Source organism: Nilaparvata lugens, chromosome 2, assembly GCF_014356525.2.
Source record: "Nilaparvata lugens isolate BPH chromosome 2, ASM1435652v1, whole genome shotgun sequence".
NCBI classification, from domain to species: Eukaryota; Metazoa; Arthropoda; class Insecta; order Hemiptera; family Delphacidae; genus Nilaparvata; species Nilaparvata lugens.
The window spans coordinates 61,891,479-61,918,554 of record NC_052505.1 but is presented as its reverse complement, the minus strand read 5'-3'; the positions used below and the strand labels follow the sequence as shown (position 1 = coordinate 61,918,554).

Below are 27,076 nucleotides of genomic sequence, written 5' to 3'. Positions count from 1 at the left end.
GTTGTAACTCTCAGGATTGACTGAATGGGAAACAATGGTGTTATTCATACGGAATCCTTTTAACAGCTTGAAGTTAACTTTATTATAAGATATAGAAGTGGCTTGAGCATTGGCCTCAAGAGACGCTTTGGTTAAAAGCTTTCATTTCATTTTCTGGTCAACCGGTTTGGCGCTTGTAAAAATTGATTGATTTCCAGCTCATTGAATGCCTATGCTAAATTTTAACCTAATAACAGCTAAATTTATTATAATTTCATCATTTCATATTTCACAATGTTATAGTAAACCACTTACATATTTTGTACATGAATTGGTAGCATTAAGGTTTATTTTTTAATTTCAAGTCTTTACTTCTATTTACAATCTAATTTAGCAAGTATCAATCTAATTTAACAACTAATTTACAACCCAGCAATACAGTAGGCTAACATGCAATTCACAAAAAAATATAAGTATATATGCGCTCAGTATAGAAAAAAAATAATGAGTAAGTGGAATAAGATTAAAATAATAATAGACATAGTATAGAGAACAATTTGAAGAAAAATATCAAGGTATAACAGTTAAGTCAAGTTAAACTGAGTTTAGGGTGTATAAAAAATGAATATCACAGTTTAACTAATTATAAAGTTTTTTACATTAAACTGAAGTTTTAAAAAATTTCAAGTAGAAAAGCAACTCTTAAGTTACTGGTGACTGAAACTTTTCTTTGTGTAAATTTTTATTCATACGACTGATGTTTTGCAAATTCAAATTGATGTAAAGTGACGTAATGGAGGTCACTGGCCGCCGTCTCCGTCTATAAGCCACTGTTATAGTCTGGACAAAATAACTTCCGATTTTGACAGGAGGGGTAAACTAACGTTGGAGGGAGATAGAAATCTAGCTCTGCCAATTGGAACAAAAATAAAAACTCGCGGTAGTCATGGCAACACGCACAGTAGCCACATGGTACTGGCTGATAACTCTCACAGGCACAGTAGCCTATCACTTAATTACTACTACTTCAGTAGCTCCTACTTAATGAGGTGAAAAATTAATAATTATACTTTTTCACCTCATCAGGGAGAAGTTCCACAACATTTCTGAAAACAGTGTAAGCTCCTACTTAATTAGACTTCTCGTTGTTTATTACTCAGTGATTGAAGGGAAATACTTACATCAGACCTACGTCTCATAGACGTATTTTTCAGCTATGAATAGACATTTAGGTCAAAATGAGTGACGATTATATAGTTTCATATTGTTAACTTCAGTGTTTCTGTAAATACTATGTTACATTTTATGAGCTTTTACTTTGAGAAACTCTCTATATAGCCTACTTTTTAGAATACTGACTAAAATAACTGGAAGAAATTTGATAATATTTCAAGTGATGTAAGGTAATGGGAAGTAGGCCTACTGACCGCCTTCAATTTCCCAGTCAAGAAGCCGTTTTACGTGGGCTTGTATGGAGCACTTATTACATTACTCGTGGTTGACGGTGTCAATGCAGCAACACCGCGGCGGCTTTATCCCCACCTTAAATGGACTAAAGGGCTTACTATGTTGGCCTCCATGTTCTCCTGACCTAACGTCATACTATTTATACCTGTGTGGCTTCATCAAGGATAGTGTGTAGGTATACATGTCTCCACTACCAACTGACCATGCTGAATTACTCAAGCTGGATCGAATATTACTGAAGACACACTTATCAATGTTTGGAAAAACCTCGACTGTAAACTTGATGTGGGTTGTGGCTACTGGTATTCATACGGACTAGGCTCGATAAAACTGCTAGATTTCTCGCCTTTTCACTTGACTCATGATTTTAAACTTCAAGTTCAATTCAATTCTGAAACTGTGATATTCATTTGTGAACACTCTGTATAATAAAATAATTGGATATAAAAATATTAAGTAGCACTGAAAATAAATCACTTCTATAATATAATATTGTATTAAAAATATGATAATATCAATAATAGTCTGTTATAAAAATATTATGCAGATTATATTATTTCGGAATGTGCAATCTCAACGAGAATTTGTCTTTTCAACAAAATGTCAATTGACATCTATTGGAATAACTTAAAACCGTTCAAGCAGTGACCAGTTGAAATAACTAGGTTTGAAGACCTCATCTCATTATTATTGTCATTCGATAGAAAATTGTCAGATTCGTAAGAATTTAAACGCCTTGTATGTGAAACTTCATGAAACAGGCCTCAAAACTAAAATACTAAACTTCATTTTGAATGTTATAAAAGAGAATTCTCAGAGTGATTTACAATGTAATGTGGTTTTTGCTTATAGGTTACGATCACTTTCAACTTATTTGAAGCTGAAGTATGGTAATAGTCATACTCAATAATGTGGCCCATTACTTCTGAAATTTTTAAAAAAGTTGATAATTAAAATGTAATGTAATTCATCAATTGAGCGATACAATAAAAATAGAAAGAAATTCATAACCTATCAAGTAAATTAATAATCTCACGGGCACAATCAATATCTGAGTGCTTCTCAAAGTAAGATATTATCTGCTGCTTCTTATTTGGTTCAAAGCTGGCATACAGTGGTAACTGATGTTTATGCAACATTTTATAGATAAATGGATGCAGGAAATTCAGTTCATCATCTACATAATACAATACTCTATGCAGCAGAAGCAATTCAACAAAATCAGACAAATCCAAACAATCACATAATTTTACAAGAATCACAAAGCTATCGTAGCCAAATTTCTCTCCCAGTTTCACCATCTCGCTTTCAATAAACGAATTAAATTTGTGTTTCATATCTTTGACAAAAGCGTTAACTTTATTTAGCATGTGAATGTCATGTCTCCTCATGCTCTTCATGTAGAAATAATCATAAATGTGGATTTTGTAGTTTGGGAGATACTTTAATAAAAGTGGATAGTCATTGATGCTCATGACAGAGTCATCCCGGGGAACAACGAATTCGAATTGTTCACTAGTTGAGTCAAGTGAGACTAACTCTCTAAACAAATAGCGTATTTGAAATTCGATTGGTGTATCGTCTCGTGGCACAATGTAAGGTGATAAATCTATGTTTTCTCGCAAACGCTCTTCAATATTATTGTTGCCCAGTGAAAGCCAACAAACTCTCGACTTGGGAGCAGCTTTTACAAGGTATATATAACCTAAATATCCGATTCTATTCCCATACAAATCTATGTAGATGATTTTGGTTAGAGGAAGGACCTCAGCTAAAAGTTCAGCACTTCTTTCATTCAAAAGATTATTGCTCAGGTTTAGAGAGATTATTTTGGAACCCTTCAAAACTTCAACCAATAGCCCAAAATCATCACCTATTAACTTGTTATTACTCAAATCCAAGTAAACCACATTGCTGTTGATCAGTGTTGATTTGACACCGCGTGCACAGTAGCCAACTAGTTGCTCGAAAACTACAATTTTCATTTTTATAGCAATAACTTTCAACTTTAAAATGAGATTTCCTTCATTCAACAGTTTTCTACAATCACTAGCATTCACATTCAGTACTGCAATATTGCTATTTAGAAGTATTTGAGATATGTTATGATCCTTGGAGTAATTCCTTGGAATAGGTTCACGGAAGGAATGATCATATTCTGTGATACTGATGTTGTCAAATGCTCCCAACATATGTGAGAAATGTTTGCCCTCTAAGACCAATTTGGTTATACCCAGATTTTTATAGGTATTGTTAATTAGAAAATTGACATCTTCTCTGCAGCATGGCTCACTGATTTGAACAAGGCAATCTGGATATTTATACGAACTCATATGACTAATTAGATCATTGCTCTTAACATCAAGGTGAACTTTAGTCACATCCTTTTTAATGTGATTCATGCTTTTTTGCTTTGCACTGTTGAACAACTGATATGCTGCTTCGCTTCCAATCATATTTCCACACAAATCAATTTCAGAAATGTCAGTATTTGCAAGATTTTCAGCGAAATGTTGGGCACCCTCATCTTTAATAAGATTTTCACGCAAATTGAGCGATTCAATTCGACAGCCCTTTATCAAATACTTGAAACCTTGACAAGCGATTCTATTCTTAGATAGATTCAATGATGAAATTCGACACCCCACAAGACCATCTGTCAAATAGCCGATACCCTTGCAGGCGATTTTATTGGAAGATAGGTTTAACGATGAGATCCGAGTGTATCTAAGCACTTTAGCTAAGTCGCGAACACCACAACAATCCACTCTGGCTCTACTCAGATCAAGAGCAACAATATGTGAGCTCAAAAGTCCCTTAGAAAGATATTTCATAGAATTGTAAACCATATCATTGCCAGATAGTATAAGGTGTGTGGTTTTTGTTTGGCATAGCTGGCGTGACAAGTAGCATAAACTGAAGAAGCAACAGCAATCACTCAGATCAAGTGATGTGTCACCGGAGTCGATCTCTCATCAACCAAACTAATATGATTATTTTCTAAAATTCGACAATTGCTCAAGTCGAGAGAAGTGATTTTAGCACATTTCAAAACCGATGCCAAATAAATTATATTACCACAAAACCTGTTTCCATTGAGATTGAGCGATGTGATTTTCGTATCAGGTAGGCACAAAAACAGATCTGTCAAGTCATTGCATGATAAATAACATTTTCCAAGGTTCAGTGAGGTGATTAAAGTGTATTTGAGAACAGAAACTAGTTTTTTGAAAGCAAGCCCAAGATAATTGTTACTTAAATTCATGCGAGTGATTATTGAATTGTCTAAACATGATAAAAACATTTCAAAGTCTTGATCATGTGGGGGGTAACCAAGATCAATTGAAGTAACTTTACTACCCTTCAAAATATTTGTTAAAAAGCCGTAATCTATTAGATTTGACAACACATTAAGAGAGTCTATCTTAGTCTCATTCAAGCATGCAAATATTCTCGAACATACATTAATATCCCTCAATCTATTATAACTTAAATCTAGGGTGGTGATTTCAGTGTCCTTCAATATTTCAACCAGAGAATTAATACCATCAACACCTATTCTATTATGGCTCAAATTGAGTGAATCAATTTTTGAACTCACCAACGCCGAGGACAACAACTTCAAACTATCGCATTGTAAGTTACTTTCACTCAAGTCAATTGAAGAGATTTTTGATTCTTTCAAAGAATGTGTCATACAATTCAGACTGTCAGTGTCAAGAACATTCCCTCTTAAACAAAGTGATGTGATTCTAGTATCCAACAAACAGTTTGATAATATTTTAAAACTTTCAGAGCTCAGACTATTTGATCCCAAATCAATTGATTCTATTTTTGTGTCCTTCAGAACATGTGCTAGGCATTTCAGACCATCAATGCCTATCTGGTTGGCCGCCAAATTGAGGGAGGTAATATTTGTACCCACAAGATAAGGTGCAAATACTTTCAAGCATTCACAATTCAACCTATTTCTACTGAGATCAATTTTTGTGATTGCAGTGCTTTTCAATACACCACCCAAGCAATTCAGTCCATCAACACCTATTCTATTTGAGCTTAGGTTCAGAGTTGCAATACTTGTCCCCTCCAAACCGTTTACAATCATCTTTAATCTCACACAGTCCAATGAATTATTGCTAAGATCTATGGACGTGAGTAGTGTATCTTTCAAAATACTTGCCAATCGGTTTAAACCATTATCTTCTACCTTACACCCTCTAAAACTAAGAGAGGATAGTTTTGTACCGACCAGTGAACAAGTGAGCATTTCCAAATTGATGGCATTGCCATTAAAATTAAGAGAATTGATTTCAGTGTCTTTAAGTATTGTGGCAAGATGCTGTGACCAATTTATTTCAACTTTTTCATCATTTTGTCTATTATTATTATTACGACCAATTTCTGATGATGTATGACTTGTATTCCGGTTAAAGCAGCAGCATAAATTATACAGTTTATCAAGGCATCCTTTGTCATTATGATCATGATCATCAAGATCATCATTATCTTGATAATCATCAAGATCATGATGATGATGATGATGATGATCATCATCATCATCATCATTACATCATCATCATTTACATCATCATCATCATCATAATCAACACCATCAAAGTGAACAGGTATTCTTCCAACTATTTCTGGTAAATCAAGAGAAACAATTTGAGATTCTGGCAAGTATTTGAGGAATTCGATAAGTAAATTGCTTGTAACTTTAGTATTACTGAGAGAAAGATGGGTTAACTTTGAGTCCCTGAGAGCTTGACCGAAATAAATAAAACTGGAGTCCATAATAGGCCAACATGTGGATCGAGTAGTATCTAATATGTATTCATTGGCACTATCCAACAACATCATTTTAGATTCATCAATTTCCATACTGCTTGAATTTTCACTGGGATTCAAATAAAATTCCTCGTGCAATATTTCTGATTCTTCAGTTAATGCTGTCAAAGAGATGGGATTCAATTGGTTAGGTGGAGATAATTGAGTCGATTTGTCATTATGAAGCAGGCCATACGTGGTGTGCAAGTAGTCTGCTATTATGCCAAGCTCATGTGTGCTAAAACAGGATTGAACATGTGGAAAAGGTTCAACGATGTTCAGACAAGTCAGATGATAGATGTGGTCCACTTCAGGTTGTTGAACAGGCTGAGCTAGAGTCTCCATGATCTCCTCGTGACTCAAGTCAATCATTTTCCAAATAGACCACTCGTCTGGGCTTGTCAATGTATCCATACTTGAAAATCCGATTCATCCAATTTACAGTAATGAAAGCTTAACACTTCAGTCAATCAATTTTGTTACCTACTATGAAACTAATATTTACATGAAGTCACTGTTACCCAATATCTTCAGGAAGGCTGTATCAGAAGTATAATTCCCACAAGCACCTGCAAACATGTCATTGAAGTATTATTGAGACTACTTATTGAAAGAGAAGTATTGAAATTTATTGAATACAAAAATCAGGTATGTACTGAACAAAATTGAGAAAATTTAATAAAGAAGAATTTTATAAATTCAAAATTCAAATGCAAATAATCTTTATTCACACAAGAAGAAAAATACAGCAGCAGAGACAATAATATATATGCATAATGAATCAGGTAGGCACAAAAATAGATCTGTCAAGTCATTGCATGATAAATAACATTTTCCAAGGTTCAGTGAGGTGATTAAAGTGTATTTGAGAACAGAAACTAGTTTTTTGAAAGCAAGCCCATGATAATTGTTACTTAAATTCAGGCGAGTGATTATTGAATTGTCTAAACATGATAAAAACATTTCAAAGTCTTGATCATGTGGGGGGTAACCAAGATCAATTGAAGTAACTTTACTACCCTTCAAAATGTTTGTTAAATACTCGTAATCTATTAGATTTGACAACACATTAAGAGAGTCTATCTTGGTCTCATTCAAGCATGCAAATATTCTCGAACATACATTAATATCCCTCAATCTATTATAATTTAAATCTAGGGTGTTGATTTCTATTTAATAAAGAAGAATTTTATAAATTCAAAATTCAAATTCAAATAATTTTTATTCACACAAGAAGAAAAATACAGCAGCAGAGACAATATATGCATAATGAATATTCCCCACAAAGACAACAAGTCTGGGTGTGGGGAATGAGTTTTGTGAACTGCATTATATTAACAATAACAGTTGAAGATTTACAATGAAACAATAAAACAAAAGAAAAAGTATAATGTACTGTAGAGTAAATAAAATAAAAAAGCTTCTTTAAAGGATGTTGAGAGCACTTATGCTGATGTTTCAACCTAAAACCTAAATTTCTGTATTAAAAAAAATTATATATATATATATATAATATATATATATATATATATATATATATATATATATAATATATATATATATATATATATATATATATATATATATATAAATTAATAATGTACAATGGATATAGGCGGATTGGATGAGCCGCGATGCGGTGTCCCTACCAATTTCAAACAGCCACCTCTTAAGGCAGCATTTAAAGGTGATAATGTTGACAACATTTACCATTTGTTTCAGATGGTTTGGGATATTCCTGTACAGAATGTGACATAGATAGTGGCTGTTACAATTATTAAGCTGGCGTGGCTGCACAATACCAATGTTATTTTGATGTCTGGTATTGTAGATGTGATTTGATAGGATGAAAATTGTGTTTTTATTATGCCAGATGAAAATTTACGGCGTCGGGGTTTTACAATTAGTACAATTATTAGATAGTCCTGGTACAATTATTAAGCTGGCGTGGCTGCACAATACCAATGTTATTTTGATGTCTGGTATTGTAGATGTGATTTGATAGAATGAAAATTGTGTTTTTATTATGCCAGATGAAAATTTACGGCGTCGGGGTTGGGGATCCCATTTCCCAGTTGCTTCATGCAACTGCAGACACCCACTCCGGAGCCCTTCTTCCCAAATCCCTTCTTCTCTTCCTTTTGCTCCGGAGACCTTTCATCCTGGGGCGGCCTTTCATTAGTAACGTTAGCCGAGAAGGACACACTTGCTTTGTGGATTTTCACCAGGACACCCGTTCTGAAAGGTTCTAATTTTAAATGTAATTTTTAAATGTAATTTTTAAATGTAACTTATTCATTAATCGAACTAGTGCTTGTTTTTATGTAGCTCCCTCTTTGTAATCTTTATTTGAAATAATATGCAGCAAGTATCAAAGTATTTGAAGTCATAATCAATCGCGACGCCTGTATCAGACGACTCCATTCTACTTCAGCGGCGATAAATTCAACCAGCCTACCAAGTGAAAGTGTGTTAGTGATCTGAGCTCAGAACGTCGAAAATTTGATGAGAATATTATATTTCACTTTTTAAAAATTGATCTTGCCGACATGTAAATCATATCTAAATTTGTAAAAGGATTACAAAGACATTCCTTCATTATACTGCGTACGCCCTTGCTAAGCCTAGTGCAGCAAAATAATTATTAACATTTCAAATTCTATGAACTTTAAATTATTACAGAACCAACAACGGTCTCTTGAAATATTTATTATCTTAATAATTTCGATTTATTCTCGTGTGAGGTATCATTTATTTTGTTTTCATGTAATAAATGTACCTGTTTGTTACAACCTGAATTTAATTATTTTCCCTTTGCTCAATTTGATCAGTAAGTCGAAAATTATTTTTATCATCGATAAGAATTAAAGTTTAATGATTGCAGATTGCAGTTTAATAAATTGCATTGTGTCCTTAATAAAGGATTGTGAAGTTTTATATCCGAACCACAGCCGCGCTGATTGGGTGATGATCTCATTCTATCTATTCTACGACAGAGTATTTGATTATATTAATTATTTGAATATCTCAATGATATTGATCTGGTATTAATTCAATCAGAATGATACTGTTTGAATTCACAGTAAGTCAACCCTGTGATATAACTAAGTTATCATTCGAGATTGAAGTATTTCATGACTGTGTTGATTTATTGGTGGTTACTGAATACCAGTTTCAGTGTGGTAATTTTATCAAATTTTTCACTTGAATCCCAACTGAATGATATCATTGGAAATAGTAACTTGACAAATTACAAATTTCTATTACGAATTATTCAGTCAGGAAAATTCAATGGTTCAGGTAGTGGATTATTTGAATTATTATTGGATTTTTCTTATGATAGAATTAAGAACAAACTTCAAGATCATCTGTCTCAGCGAATTGCTGAATTCCTGTGGTAATTCACAGTAAAATCTGGTGGCTTTCGTTGAGATAGTATCCTAGAAAATTATAAATTTAATTATTTGTAATATTCGTTTGTGACCTATTCAGATGAAAGTTGTCAGATTTATTTTTTTGTGGATTGCTTAGGAATTGGATTGACACCCTGCGGCGTTCTACCGACTGTCCGGCATTGTTAATATTTTTAATTGCAGGTAAGGTTGGTCCAGGACCTAATACAGTACCACAATAAATAGATTTTTTCCAATTCCCCTATAGCTTGATGATGGTTTTTAATTATCTTTCATTATACTTGTAGGTTATGTCCTAGCTTATCAAGCAAGGAAAGCATTTGTTAAACAGCTGATAACAGAATCCAAAACCAGCTAGTGTCATTATCATGACAAAATGATCATTATGAGTTAAGTAAACTTGTAAAGGTCATCAGATGATTATTGCCACACTGTTATGGGTGGTTCCTGACTACTTTTTCACTCAAAACCATTTGACCAAAAGCTGATCAGCTGGCTTTTGGACATGATTTTTCTACAAGGTTGGTATTCAAGAGGTTGTACAAACATAACAATGGTTTATAGTTCCTTATTTCAAATTATCTGCTATTTTAGACTTGATTGACTAGAAATAGCAAACATAACACATCTGGTATGGTGTTTACCATACTCTTATAATTCTGCATTCAACTTTCTATGACGTAGTATACTATTAAACTAATAATTATTATAAATTTTCAAGGGAGTTTAGAATTTGTCCTAAGTGTTAAATGTCTAACATTAACAGCAGCAGCAGCATATGGGTGGTTGGTGATTGGTGGTTGGTACCATCATGAGTCATGTTTATAGTCAATGGTACTATGAATCAGATGGCCGGGGGGGGGGGGGTTGTTAATCTGGCTGTTAGCAAAAGTTAAATAAATGCTTGTTCATACAATGGGAGTATGTAGGTGTGTAGTAGATAATCTAATGTATAAGTTTCAGGTTTGCGAGACCTGGGAGAGTTAGGAAGATCTCCAGTGCCCGGAGATCATATCCTGTTCTTTATGGTACGAGGCCTAGTACTTAGGTGGAAAATGCCTGTGGCATACTACATCACGGACAGTTCATTAACAGCTTCTACACTTCAGAAGTTAATCAGTATTTGTGTTTCCGAGCTGAAAAACATTGGGCTAGACATCAAGTCTCTAACTTGTGACCAAGGATCCACCAACAGAAAAGCTGTTAAGCTGTTAGGAGTATCCCAGGCAAACCTCAGCTTCATTAGCAATGAAGTGTGTATTCATGTAACAAGTCGTTACCTTGTTTACGACTTGCCCCACATAATTAAGTGTATTCGCAACAACATGATGAAATGGGACAAACAAGGCAACGTTATAGGTCAAATAATGACCTGCAATGGTACCGCAGATCAGCAGCATGTTGTTTCTCTTTATGATCTGGATAGAAGTTCCTCAACAGCTCGTGCCACAAAGCTGACGGAGAATCACATACATCCAAATTCGTTTCAAAAAATGAGCGTGAAGCTGGCTACACAGATATTTAGCCACAAGGTAGGTACCGCAATGTAGACTGCGGTGGAGACAAATTAACTGCCTCCAGAAGCTAAAGATACTGCTCTCTTCCTGGAAAAAATGAACAATCTGATCGATTCCATGAACAGCACATCGAGGTTCAGTAGAAAATCCCATGAATGTGATGTAAATGATTCAGAAGATCCCCACCTAAATGAACCTATTAAAATTATAAATGATGGAATCGAATGGGTAAGAACTTGGAAGATGGTTAAAACGTCAAAGCGACCACCTTCATTTGATGGCTTGGTACACACCTTGGGTTTCACTCCTAAATTTGGGATGCAGTTAAAAAGGATAATGGGGTTTCATATTTATTGACTAGCAGATTGAATCAAGATCCTCTGGAAAACGAATTCTCAATAGCTCGACAAAAGTGCGGGTATGACAGAAACCCGTCAGTCCGAATGTTTCGTCTGAACCTTAGGCACTGTGTGCAATCGGCTCTCTTGATTCCACCTTCAGGAACCAACTGTGAACCAGATGATGATGCACTTTTTTCCGTTGCGCCAGGGACCTGTCATCCCTCCACGAGTGAGGTTCAACGACCCTCAACCTCAATCACAGCTGATGACAGTGAACTCGACCTCGAAGAAAATAGGAAGATTGATGGTGATGTTGATGACGTAGATGTTAGCAATGTTGAGACAGAAGCCATGACCTTGAAATTCTGTTGTCAGGTATTTGATAATTACAAAATACAATTAAATAATTATAAGATAACCAATTGCAGAGCTATACAGGGTGTTTACAAACTCCCTACCAAGGCATTGTTCCTGGGTAAGAAAAATATCTAAACATCATATTCAAATTGTCCGGAAATCTTCAGTCACTCACACAGAGGCCATTTTGCCTATTCCACTTATTTTTTCTCGAAATAATGGTTGAACATACAAAATTGAAACTTTGCACAATCATTCATAACAGTTAGACAAAGCTACAAAAAATATGATATTTTTTTAAATTCATAAAACAAAATAGCAGCAATTTAAAATGTTGTTCATTAATAATAACTTACAAACCGTTGGTTCTACAAAAATTAAAAAAGAATAACATTTTCCAGTAAATTTAATTATCTACCGATTGATACCTGATTTTTCAAGATTGGACCAATATTGACTGAGATATGGCACCTTTAGTGGTTGGTGACCAATCTTATTTATTTATTTGAGTATTACAATAGTGCGATAATATCCCTCTAGCTGTAAGCTATTTGAGGGATATATAAAAATAATCCTTTACATACAATAAAAAACAATCAATAACAATAATTATATTTCTTAATTAACCTGATTATATTTCTTCATTTTTGTAACTGATTGTTCTCTTTTGTCCATTGCACCATAAATTAACTTAACTTAAACTGACTTAACCAAACGAAATAAGACTTATAGAAAAAGACTTTACTTGGTAAGCGACAATTAACAAGATAATCACTCTGGGATATCACCTAATGTTACTCACTCTGAACACAAATATTTATTAAATCATAATAATATATCTTCATTGAAAAACTAAAATTATTTTAAACTCAAAAAATATAATAGATAATCAATAAACAATTCATAAACTCGAATAAACAAAACACAACTCATTTCCTGAAACTAATCAAAATGATTTATCCTTATGAAGTGCACTTTGAGTTTTGTTTGAATTTCATTTTTACTCTGTAACATTGTCAACTCTAATGGCAATGAATTTAACAGAAATGGTATTCTGAATTCTGGAGCTCTTTTACCATAGGCATTATTATATCTCTGGGTTCTATAATTCGTATGTCTCAATGTATATTCTATTTCGTTCATTTCTCTATATTCGTTCTTATAGTAGTTTCGTGACAAATCTGTAAACCTTGCTAAAGCTTCCACCGACATAATTCCGAACAAGTGACGTTCAACACCATTAAAAAGTGTTTTTATTAATCTTTCTACGGCCCTATGCAGTGGCTGTTTTATATATTTGGGTGCTAAATAATGGATAGTGATTCCGTAGAAGAGAGTGCTCTGCACCATTAAGTAGTAGATCATTTTTTTAGTACCTAGTAATGAGAAAGTGATAGCTAATTCTTGAACATTCATAAAGAGCAGCTCTCATTATTTTCAAAAGTGATTTATTATGGGATCTGAATCTCATATCATCATCAAACATTACTCCTAAATGTTTTAAGCTGTCACAAAAATCAAGTTTTTGACAATCACATCCGTTCATGTATGGATTATCTAGACATTCTGCTTTATGACCAATTAACTTAACAAATTCATTCTCATTGACATTAGGTCTCTGATTTCTGAATACTATTACTTTAGTCTTTTGTGAATTTATTTTAAAACTATTATTAAAGAAATATTTAATTGCCAAATCCAGATCTTTCTGCATTAAACCTAACCCTGCTCCTAAATCTTTATGTATTATATATAAAATATTATCAGCATATTGCATAACTTTACTTTTAAATTTCAGGCTTGCGAAATCATTTACATAAATATTGAATAAAATCGGTGATAGTATGCTACCCTGAATCAATCCGCATGATTGTTCATAACTGCTACTAATGTAGGTACCTATTCCAATTTGCAGAGTTCTATCCACGAAATAATTACTGAATAACCTTAGTAGTTTGCCTCCAACACCTATTCTTATTAATTTCTGAATCATGCTTTCATAATTTACAATGTCGAAAGCTCTTTTCAGGTCGGTTGTTACAGTTATAACAAATTTATTTTCATTTAAAGATCTATTGATGTCACCTGTCATATTCTCTAATAAATCGATTGTCGATTTTCCGGGGATAGAACCAAATTGACTCTCATTTATTATTCTATGTATGTTTAGATGTTGTTGCAATTGTGCACCTATGAAATGCTCAAGAATCTTCATGAAAACTGAAACCGAACCCACTGGCCTGTAACATCCCATATCTTTTTTTGAACCTTTTTTGAAGATTGGTCTAAGATGCGTTACCTTCATAAGTGGTGGTATAACTCCAGTCTCAACAATTCTTAGAGGGTTATGTAACGTTACTTTATTGTTTGAAATTACCTAAAATTGATTACTATCAACATGCAACGCAAATAGAGATTGTTGCATCATTGAGGCAACTCTATCAGCATGTCTTGGTAACTGCATGTCACTGCAACTAACTCTCAGTGGACACCTATCACTAAGGCTACCATATCTCAGTTAATATTGGTCCAATATTAATAAAATTGGGTACCAATCTATAGGTAATTAAATTTACTAAAAAAAGTTATTCCTGTAAATGTTTTGTAAAACCAACGGTTTCTGAGATAATTAAGAATCAAAATTTTAAATGGCCACCATTTTGTTTTACGAATTTGAAAAATTATCATAATTTTTGTACCTTTGTCTAGTTGTTATAGATGATTTTGCAGTTTCAATTTCGTATATATAACCATTATTCAGAAAAAAATATATAAGTGATAAAAGCAAAATGGCCTCTGTGTGAGAGACTGAAGACTTCCGGACAATTTAAATATGATACTTAGATATGTGTTACCCAGGAACAATGCCCTACAGTATTGGTAGAGAGTTCGTAAACACCCTATATACCTAGATTTCTATTAGATCTTATTTGTTATATGAAAATCCGAATAAATAAAAATAATACCGGTAGCTATCACTGACTATGGACATGAGGATATACTCTAGAAGAGATAGGGAAAATCCAACCTTCGCAATCTAAGAATGACATTTTCTCGAATATCCAGCTTATTTTCAATTTTAGGTGCAAGTGTTACTGGACATTATATTTTAGATATTTTCATGCTGGATCTTTTCCATTTGGAATCTTTTTGATAGATTGTCTCAAATATCTTCCAGCGAGGCATCACATTTTTGAAACGAGTCGAGAGCTCTGTACATCTCGTTGAACATACCCGTATAAATGTAACTTACACATTACAAATGATGAATAATTTTATTAACACTTCCTTGTTCCTATTTGAATGCTTAGTAAGGGGTTATTTTAGGGAAGAGTATTTATTTTACAACCACCAATTAGCAGATACTTTTTTCTGAAATGTGTTCTTTTAAGTTAATTTCACTGGAAATACATTGTTAATTATTATTATTATTGTTCCAGCTATTTTGCGGGTTATGCTGTCCAAGCCTGTCTGAAGAAACTCAAATGTGAATTGTGCTCCAATGAGCTTCTGAAGACGACAACAACCTCTGATCACGAAGCTCTGATCAAAATCTGCAATATCGGAACGCTTGCGGAAAGTCCTACCAGGCGCTCATTGTGCCAACAGACACTACAGTCCATGCAGCAGACACAACTTTGAAAATAATGAACCAACTGCTACAAAATAGCATTCACATTGTCGGGCTCAGAAAAAAAGTTGCGGAAAAATGAATACAGGCAATTTTGAAAGCCATAGAATGTGGTTGAAATGTGATACTGCATGCTATATCCCTCGGGTGTTTTTGATTAACAAACTTATAACAGCGAAACTGCATGCTAAAGTGCAAGAGCTGTCAAAAGACTTTAGACGATCGGGAGGAAAATATGGGGGTTTTTCCAGAGAGTGAAAATATTACAGGGAAAATAGATTTAAGAAGAATGAGTGTTTTAAAATTTAATTTTCCAGAGATTCAACGTAGTTTAGTTATATTAATTATAAATTACAATTTTGTGTTTTAAATAATTTTTGTTATATTAATTATAACAAATTATTAGTTATATTAATTATAAATTACAATTTTGTGTTTTAAATAATTTTTGTTAAAACTACATCAGTAAATCAAATTAAACGAGAAGTGTACTTGATAAATCATTTTAACTAGCTCTGTACATCAATGCAAATGTTGAAGGCTTATTAACAACTTCAAGAAATAATAACAATAATTATTTTAAAATTGCATATTTTAAAATTATGGCAAAGAAAGGAATTTAAAATGTTTATTTTTCAGTGCCGGGATGGTGGTGTATAGAGACTACTGTATCAAGACAGTGTGTTCAAAGCTTGTGACGTGTTGCTTCTGATTGGCTATAGTGAGGTCCACATTGTAATGGGAGTGTTTGATTAGCAATAATTGTATTGCTATCCTTGTCTATCTTTATTATTATTCATTATTTTAGATTTTTCCAAATTGTTCATGTATATGTTGGCAAGATATCCTGATAAAGGAGAGCCCATTGCCAATCCTTCTTTTTGTTTGTAACTTTTGTCATTGAATTTGAAATAATTTTGATCTACACATACTTTTGTCAATGCTATTAGATCTTCTATTTCATAATTATTCATGTTATTATCTATGAAATTTTGTTTCAGAATTCTAATTGTTTTACTTGTGGCAATACTGGTTACATCAAATGATAGGAAAATAGCATTAGTTGCAATTGTTTTACTTTTAATTTTTTGAACCAAATTATATGTATTTTTATGCTCTGGTTTTCTTCCGTTATTATCTTTTGAGGAAGTATTTTATTCAAATATTTGCAAGCTTTATATGCAGGAGCATTACAATAATTTACTACTGGCCTTATTGGTATTCCAACCTTATGTATTTTTGGTTGGTCTTTAAACATTGGAGATAAAGGATTCATCATTTTCATTTTGCATTGTTCTGCTTTGGAAATTAAATTTACATTTCGATATGTTATTATTAATATTTTTATTACATTCAAGAGTTGGATCTTCTGTTAAATTTTCAAATGTTAAATCTTTCAATTTGAATAAATTGTTTTTAAATTGTTATCTCTAATGAATTTTTTTTTCACTTTATCATTAATATCGAGACACCGAGCTTCGCTCGTTATTTTTATTTATTGATAAACAGAACACAAAATTCTCTAAAATGATCGTGTTTATATTTTACAGCTGGCTATACGTGTCAGCTTATGAATTTCGGGGATATTTTGATTTTCCACAGAATCACTCGGTCACTTTTTACTATCCACAGACGACGAAAGTCTCAGCTGTTTCAGCCAAGGATAAATTATCCTTTTAATGTCGTTCAGCGAGTTTTCCCAAGGATGAGACCCAGTGCAATCGAATTTTTATATCATAAACCTACTATGTTCAAATTTCGTGAAAATCGTTAGAGCTGTTTTCGAGATCCGTTGAACATAAATAACCAGATATAAAACTAACCAGATAACCAGATTTTAAAATATAAACAGATATACAGAAATCGCTCGCTTAATATAATAGGATAATATTTTGTAAACCAATCAGAGAAGGCCTTTTTGATAAGATGGCTTCTCTGATTGGTACTTGTGCAATTAATCATGATTGAAATTTAACTGGCTTTTGTACAACCGGCACTATGGTTCGTATTATCACAATTAAAACTCATGTAACATTGGATTTTAAATTGAACAAAGAGCTAAATATATTGGCTTACTTCCCAAACATGTGCATGCGCATTCTTCTGCACAAACATCGAACAGACCCATCAATGATAAAACAATAAGCGAAAACACCGAGTTTAATCGAATATGGGGGCTTTAATAAAAAAGTTTCTGAATGAAAATAATGTTGTAAGACATTTTTACAATCAAAATAATTATACTTACTATGTTCAAGTTGCGGATATAATTCAAGGAAAGAGGACCATCCTGAGCAGAGACAAAGTTTCTTGAATTTGTAAACATCCTTCACTCTGTCCTAGGCATGTAGGCCTACTACTAGTATGGAGACTGAAAAAAGGATAACAATGTAAGTGATGAATGAAATAATAAGTAACGCATACATCAGATTATGAGTAAAGAAAAGAGAAGTAGGAGGAGGATAAGGAGAAGTAGTGAGAAATGTTCTGATTTTCAGAGTAGATGAGTCAATCTTAGTTAAGCAGGTTCAAATCGACTATCATATAGGTACTTTTCTTCTGATATATAAAAAATAGAATAAGTCAATTCAGTTCTGTCAAGTATTTTATCGAGTACATTATTTTATTGAATACTGGCAGGAAACCCATGCTTTGTACTGGATAAAATGTGGTGTAAAATAATGATGACAAAAAATCATGCGACACATTTGGAATCTCTAACAGTTTGGTGAAACAAACAGCCTTAACAATTCTCAATCCTTTAACTTATATTTTCAATGAATCTCTGATCAGAGGAATTATACCGTCAAAACTTAAATTAGGTAAGGTGATTCCTCTATACAAAAAGGGTGACCGAAAAGATCCCGCAAATTTCAGACCTATTAGTAATCCACCCGTATTTTCAAAACTTTTAGAATATGCCGTTTTAGACAGACTGAGTACCCACTTACAAGAAACAGGTTTTTTTAACACAACAACAGTTCGGTTTTAGGCCAGGACTCTCAACATCCGACGCACTTTTCCACTACATAGATGGGGTGCTTTCGGCTGTAGACGAGGGTTATGAAGCATGCGGTCTTATCGCCGATTTATCAAAGGCGTTCGACCTAGTTAACATAGAGATATTGTTGAATAAGTTGCAATATTATAGATTAAGTGGGTCCGTGCTGAGCTGGTTTCATTCTTATTTCCAAGATAGATTTCAGAGAGTCGAGCTGGAGGGTCTCCATCAAGTTTATTATTCTCAATGGCTAAAAACAGGATCCGGCGTTCCTCAAGGGTCTGTGTTGGGCCCGGTCCTGTTTATCCTCTACATCAATGACTTGCCCGCTCATCTCGCTCCTTTCGAATGTATAATGTACGCCGATGATATAAGTGTCATGGTGAAAAGCAAACACCAACAGAACATGAAGACCGATTGTGAGCTCGCTCTTGAAAAACTAGACACTTGGCTTAGAGCAAACATGTTATCTTTAAACTATAGAAAAACAAAAGAAATTAGCTTCAGGGCAGCCGAGAGAGCACCTTTAAGAATAAAAAACCAAGAAATTGAATGTGTTGAAAATATCAAGGTGTTGGGTGTAGTTATCGATGACGGACTGTCCTGGAGGCCTCACATAGACCATCTGCGAAAGAAACTAAACTCTGCTGTTTTTGTGATTCGGAGCGTAAAACCTTTGTTAAATATTAAGAATTTGAAAAGCGTCTACTATGCACTGTTTCATTCCCTTCTGTCATACGGAGTCGCGTTTTGGGGAAACTCAACAGAATCAATTCAAATATTCCGAGTCCAAAAATGGGCCATTAGAGTTATGGTAGGTGAGACAGTGAGAACAAGCTGCCGATCTTACTTCAAAGAGCTTGAAATCCTTCCTCTCCCCAGCCTTTTCATTCTTGAATGTATTTGCTTGATAAAGAAAAATGAGAACGATTTGAATAGAGGATCTATGGTTCATTTCTATGAAACAAGGAGACGTCATCATCTTAGAGATGAACATCATCGAACAACCCTTTTTGCTAGAGGTGCTAAGAGTTTAGGTATCAACCTTTTTAATGCATTGCCTGACCATCTTAAAAATCTGGAATTTGGAAAATTTAGATATGAGTTGAAGAAAGAGCTACTTAAATTTTGTTTTTATTCCGTAAACGAGTTTAATGAGCATTTCTCCTGCAATTGAGTAACTCTTTTACAAACTATATTGACATTAGAATTCAAATTGACATTAGAATTCAAATTGACAAATCCTTAATACCCCTTTAAAAGGAGGTCATGGGAAGCTTTAAAAAATATCAAATATCAAATGCGATCTCCTTATGTCCTTCTTTCCTTTATTATATTATTGATGAATAACTTAGTATTGATATATCTTTGAATTCAAATATACTTTCAAATACCGGTATCAAGAAATATTTTCAAACATCATATAGTTTTTAGAATTCCGAATTCATTGATCTGACTATCAGATAAGGCCACTTCAAATTATTTTTATCCAGAAAGGTTTGACTTGATAATGTAGGTGAATAGGCAAAAATAGAATGAAGTACAGTATGTACAGTACAGTATAAGTTTAGTGGATAACAGTGGCGGCTCTTCTTTAGGTTGCACAACACCCAACAAATCAGGCAATAGAATGATACTTTTAAAACTTCTTAATAACACCTCGATTTGTTGGTTATATAATTAGGAATTATTTTCTCAATTCCAACAAAATTCATACAGCAGAAAGCCAGAACATAGCATTGCATTGCATTTGCAACCTCCTATGACGCAACACTTATATGGGAGAATAACATTGGAAGCTATGAAGTGCTGGCAAACCAGTTGGTTGCTATGGCAGGAAAGCGTTTTGAGGATTGCATGGTTGCAGCGTTCCTACAACCCAGGCATTATATAGAACAATACGATACCAACAATATCGACCTATGAAGAGGCTGCCTTCCTATCGATAGTCGATATTATCACACTACAGACGACGAGACAACAGACCATGTTGAAAAGTTACCAACACCAAAAACTACCAACATCATAAATCATGAATATGCTACAAGAAGTGCCCTACGGCTACAGTCAGGACTGCCCAGGAACCTTCGCTCAGTATGTGACAGGAACGTCTCCTACCTAATACATATCATTCTGAGGAAATTAACCTACAGAAATAAATAACCCTTTAGGTTATTCTGTATCACAATATAAAAAAACCCTGGCTGATTGGCTATCTGGTCTAAGCCAGGGGGATTGCGGGCGTCTGCTTCGATCTGTTTATGTTTGACGTATCCTTGTGTGAAAATTGGATGGCTTTATGCATGGGGGAGCATTTTAATTAAAATAAAAAAATTAATAAATAAAAATAATAGCCTAATAAAACAAAACAAGAAAAAATATTAAAAAAAAAAAAATTTAATAAAAAAACCCGCACATTCTATCAAGGCTTAGTTCATAATCATAAACTTTCTCAGTTGCATCATCTGTCGCTGGGTTCCGTTATTCATGAGGCTGTCCAGTTGGACCTGTACATAGATTATAATTATAGTTTCCTTAAAAAAAAATTCTTAAACCTTAGTGACTCCTTTAGCAGCTATCGTAGTGACTCCTGTAGTTCTCCTTCTCTTCTGTTATCCTCATACTCGCGCGCGCGCGCGCGTGTGTTTACGTGTGTGTGTGTGTGGTGTGTGTGTGTGTGTGTGTGTGTGTGTGTGTGTGTGTGGTGTGTGTGTGTGTGGTGTGTGTGTGTGTGTGTGGTGTGTGTGTGTGTGTGTGTGGTGTGTGTGTGTGGTGTGTGTGTGTGTGTGAGTTATTGAATTTTAATTTACTAATTTTGTTTAAAGATAAAATTATATAATATGTGGATGGTTCTTATAATCATTGGTACTGAGTTATTATTATCATTAAAATAACAAGCTGTTTTTTATTAGGTAAGATTCGATGTATTCTCTTATTTTTTATTTTTGCTATAGTAACGTTTATATTATTGTATTACTTTATGATTGGCTACCTACTGTAACATCGACCCAAATACAGACCCTAGAGGTCCATATGGGCGATTATTGAAGTGATTGTAATACTTGTTTTGTTTTTTTTAATAAATAATTTGAATTTTATTCAAATGCAAACTTAATGAGAGAGGCAACTGTTGATTCTATTAATCTTAGTTTATACGATGCCGATTGGCGAGACAATTGTCATAAGGCAACTGACTAGCATGAAATTATTGTCTTTGTGTAAACACTTCAGGCCAATTGTCTTGCCAACTGTACCGACAATTTGCCCGAAATTCAACGGTCTTCGGAAGTAGACTGATGACAATAGGCTGGGACCAGCGAGGCCCCCCCCAACACTCGGAATCTCAATTGTCGCGCCATTTGGCGCCGTATGAACGGTGTAGGCCAGTGCGCTGTCTTGTTTTTGGCCAGTTCAGTCAAAACAATTCATTGTGTGAGACGTTTTCTAGGTTAGGTTTGACGTCTTCTAAAGTTCCAACGAAAATGGCACCTAAATGGGGGGACGATATGAATATTAGATTTCTTGAGTCTTTCAATATTTTACTTTCAACTATCAGTAGAAGCTCATCAGAACTTTCTGGGTTCATCCTTAAACATGCTTTATATTCCATTGGATCTTCCATCCACAGTTCCCTTATCAATAGAGATGATGCACCGTGACTATCCCTTTTTAAAGTCCACTCCCACTTCTTATCTCCTCTTCCAGCACATTGCAAGACTCACTGATAAACTCCTTGCATAGCTGGTTTAACATTCGTTAACATGAGTATTTTTAGATTTACTAATACTACTCAAAAATCGGCATTCGCTGAACATTTAATTGAAAATAATTATTATTAAACGAAAATCTCAATTAAATGTTGTAAATCACCCCGAAGACTTATGCTACTGCAAATATTGACAACAGGGTGAACAGCTAGATGGAAATTCGATGAGCGCTACTATACAAAAAATTTGGTGTGACACACTCACACAACTTTCCTTGCCGTTATGAAAATTGATCACCTGACGCTAGTGTTCACGCACATCTCAAGTCTACTATTCTGTAGCTGCTTTGTCTCGTTTCTTGTGTTTCCGCTGTCTTGTATTGATGGTTTAGAAGCATCACTAGGCTCTTCTGCCTACAAAGATCCCCTGAGAACCATGTTCTCTCATTTGAAGTGAAGGACAATGAACCTATATTGAGTCTTGTGGATTTCCTCATCACTTTAGGGTACACAGAGTTGAAAGCGCTTATGTACCCAGTAATCAATATGTCAAATGTCAGTTCTGAATGTGTGGTGCTTAATATTTGATTCCAGTTTATGCTGCTCAATTTCTGACAGAGCTCTGGAATTTGCTCTTCTCTCACTACTCTGGTGTAGGAGCTGTAATTTTATTTCCATGCAGCCTCTGATGCAATTTTCCCTTTTCCAGCTTCCTTATGGATCTGGGGAAACGACCGGGCAGTGGTCTGAAATCATGGGGTCAACTACTTCAACTGTATACTTCCAGGAATCCATATTTGTTAGAAATGTGTCCAGGCATGCAGTTTCTCTTGTTGGAAGGTGACTGGCTACAAACAATCATCCATGATGACGCAAAAGATTTGTGAAATTGTCTCTCATCCTGGATGGTGCCTCGAGATGTATGTTGGAGTCATCTCCTATCATCACTCTTCTTTTGTGGGTTTTTATCAAAAACGATAGGAACTCATCAAACAATGTCAGGAATTGAGTCCCAATCTGGAGATCGATATACTGTGATTGCAATTATATAATAATCCATTAACTGAATTGCAGCAATCTCCAAAGTGAATTCAGCACAGAACTGTTCAACACTTATCTTAATACACTTCATGTTTCTTGGCAGATAAACAGCTGCTCCTCCATTCCTATGTGAATTTCTTAAGAATATACTTCCCAGCTTCAGTGATTTGAATCTCCTCCTCCCTCAGCCAATGTTCAGTTACACATAATATACTGGGGTCCAATTTGTCCACGAAAATTTCAAGGACATCATTTTTCGTTCTGAGACACTATACATTTAAAAGTATGATCTTGAGGATATCATAGTGTCTCTGTTCCATCCAAGGTGTAGGTGAGCCTACCTCAGTGTCCCCCCCCCTGTGTCTTTCTGAATAAAAAACGTCTCAGGGTGACATATTTTGGCGATTTGGTACTGGTCATTATTGAATATTTCATGTCATATTCAACACCCAGTTAAAAGCTGCAGTATGACTCGCTTTTAATCACAAGTTTTTCAACTGTAAAATTACAATTTGGAAATGTCCTGGTCAAAAATGTTTCAACATCCTCATTGGTGGAACGATGCTCTCTTTTCTCCAACGAAAGTAGACAGTAATTCTACATCTTCTTGGGTTGTGTTTGACCCTATTATTGTATTTTGCCACATTCACAGTTTTCTTGTTGGCCCTTGTTGCTCTGGCATAGTTCATTTTTGCCTCAAGTCATATTTTTTAATGAGTCATCATCTTTAGATAATACAGCCACTTGATAATCTAGTGGGATAGTCTTTTTGGTTTTAAATTATCTGTTTGATGTTATCTTCCACTCGGATTCGTCATTTTCTTTACATTCAATTGAAGAAAAAATACGGTTGTTTACGTTCTCTCCAAGTCTATCACTTCCCTGTTGCAGAGAATAGTCAAATAATGGAGAATCTATTTCATTTATTTTATTATTTGAAGCAGTGGATTGAGGCATTGTGGGTAGGTTACCATCTACTGAAGATTTCAAGAACAATACTAATTCACTAGAAAGGTGACACCAGCATCCCATCTAATTTTTGATCAATATCAATAGTCACAATTTTGTCCAAGGTCATTGAGACAGAAATGAAGGTGCAACTCACAGAATTTCTGGAGGGGAACGAAATCCTGGCAAAAACCCAACATGACTTCAGAAATGGGCGCTCAACTACAAGTGCATTGCTCACCCTGACCAGCAAGATACAAAGTGCCTTTGAGGGTGGTGAAGCTCTGGCCCTCACAATGTGCGACCTGAGTAAGGCTTTTGATTGTGTGCCACACGACTTACTCATCAAAAAACTTGAAATGTATGGCATGAAAGGGACCGTGCTGGAAACAATTGAAAACTACTTGCAAAATAGAATGCAAGATATTTCACAGGGTTCAGTGTTGGGACCCTTGTTGTTGTTTATTCTCCTCATGAATGATTTCACGGAAAACGATGAAGCAGTGTGTAGCATTTGCTCACTGCGACGACAGGAGGCAGAACCAGTCAAGTTGCTTGGCTTCCGGCTGGATGGCAGGCTGAGAAGGAATCACCATGTGTCGGAAGTGTGCCAAAAGCTATCCAGGGTAATATACCTGCTAAGAAAGCTCAGACATGTGGTAGACAGGGAGAGTTTGGTGATGGCATACCACTCACTCTTTCACAGCCACATCATATATGGACTGATCCTGTGGGGACATGTACCAGCAGCAAAGGATGTGCTGCTCCTCCAAAAAAGAGCAATCCGAATAATCAAATTCTCTGCGAGTAGGGACCACTGTAAACCTCTCTTGAAGGGTATGGGGATCCTCATCAGTACGTGTTCTGCTCACTATCACACCTGATGGACAACCAGGAAGCCTAAACGAGAAGAGGTGAAATCCACAGCCACAATACGCACCGAGCTGCTGACCATGAAGCATATCCCACACAAGATTGAGCAGCACTTACAACAGCTAGCAGCGGCAGCCATTTGGATGTTCAACAGGCTACCCAGTGAAGTGAGAAATTTACCACGAGATAAATTGCTAAGCACAGTGAAGCAGAAGCTGAACGACAGGCCACGCTACTCATTTGCTGAGCTTGAGGATGTGCCCCTTTTTTGAATCAGTTCTACTCCAACGACTAGCCAAAATGGCAACCAACCAACTTTGTTCATGACACTGTCTATCTGGAATCCCCAGTTTCCGACAACGACAAAAAGTATCAAGTAAGTAAGTAAGGTGAGCAACTGCTGTTATTTCAGTTATTATTGAAGATATTGACTCAATTATTTTTAAAGAAAGAGGAGGAAAATATAGCGCGCTATTTTGGTACAATTCAATATTAAAAATAGTTGTTTGCTATATCAATCACATCACAGTAAATCTTATTTTAATTGAAATTTATGTCAAATCACATAGATAGACACTACATAACATACAGAGTATCAATGCAGCAAGATTCAAATCTTGTGAAATATTGTAGAGTGAATGTGAATTTTTACAAGGTAAAAGAAAGGGTTAGGAGGTTATGCTTCTGCTTTTAAATAGCTATTTGTTGATATTATTCAATGAGAATTTGTATAAGGTAGAAAAGAAATAAAAGGATTTTATTTGAAATGGCAATATGTTGATATTCAAAATGTCAAATCAGTGATTTGTATCTGTCATCACAAAGAACGTTACTTGCAATGTTGCAATGGAGTGATTAGATGCTCATGCAAATACGGTCACGGTGCTGTGTATGGTAAAGATGGATGTATCAGATTATTGCAATGATTCAAACTTCAATTTTCTAAATCATAACATTATAACAGAGAAAATTAATTACTTCAAGAAATCATAGGATTTAATATTGCATGAATTATTAAGTTTCGAGGCTGCACTTTAGTATATGGACCGCGGAATTCAGCATTGAGACCTTCATGGAGCGAAAAAGGAGGTGAAGATGAGTAGATGAGTTTAACCATGTATCACATTGTTGTCGATTTCAAAGGATTAGCTGAACAAACATGGCGGCAAGTTGAATTTTTTTCTATTTTTATATCTAAAACAGGTTTCAAAATGATGCAATCTTAAGTAAAATTTGACTAGGAAACCAATGAAACCAGTTTCAAGTTCGTAACTTCAATAGTTTTTGAAATATTAATTGCAAAAAATGTACAAAAAATGCTATTAATAATTAATGTATGTAATTATTACATGGTGAATGATAGGTATTTTAAACAATAATTGGGCTACCGGTATATATAGAATGATAAATTCTGAAGAAAAAATGTTAAGTCACTTGATAGCCAACTCAAAATGTGTCGAGATTTTTGTGAAAATAAAAAAACTTTGCATACTCCATACATTTTAATTTTTAATTTCATAAGAGTTAATTTTAACCAAACCCTGCATAAGATTTATGACTATTTCAGTACCTACTGAAGGTAGCAAGAAATGATTGAAATTGAGATGTATGGAATATTCAATAACAGATATAAAAAGTTGCTCACCGACTATGAAAAGATGTTTTTCAATATCACAAGGAAAAGACAAAGAATTTCACTTTCTATAATAGTCTGTTGAGTCTGAATTACAAAAAAGTTCAACTTTATTATTTCTATACAATTATAACTTACATTGATATTGAAAGGAAATGAGAATTTTATGAAACTTACCTTCTTAACTTACTTTTATCCTTTCACAATATATAGTTGTAAATATTTATGCAATGAAAATAATGTAAAGAAACTAATAAATGTTTTATTTAATGAAGTTTCCTCAACGTTTGAAATATTTGAGGTTATTACGCTAACGCTATATAACGACGCGAGGCTCGCTGT

General features: G+C 34.4%; 1 protein-coding gene across 4 annotated transcripts; it reads right to left on the bottom strand.

The window, feature by feature from the left end:
* Nucleotides 1-62: 62 nt before the first annotated feature.
* LOC111062840 lies at nucleotides 63-27,076 on the bottom strand. 4 transcript variants are annotated; one of them, XR_005570605.1, is made up of 4 exons: nucleotides 26,912-27,076; nucleotides 17,781-17,903; nucleotides 409-6,842; nucleotides 63-364 (listed from the first exon to the last, which is right to left on the bottom strand). XR_005570605.1 is itself a non-coding variant. In XM_039422358.1 (3 exons), exon 3 carries the CDS (start codon nucleotides 4,293-4,295, stop codon nucleotides 2,451-2,453), a length of 1,845 nt encoding a protein of 614 aa, XP_039278292.1. In that variant the 5' UTR covers nucleotides 4,296-6,842; nucleotides 17,781-17,903; nucleotides 26,912-27,076; the 3' UTR covers nucleotides 63-2,450. The 4 variants fall into 4 exon arrangements, 3 of the variants coding, with proteins under 3 accessions (XP_039278292.1, XP_039278293.1, XP_039278294.1); XM_039422358.1 differs by having other exon boundaries at nucleotides 63-6,842; XM_039422359.1 differs by having other exon boundaries at nucleotides 63-6,842; nucleotides 26,925-27,043.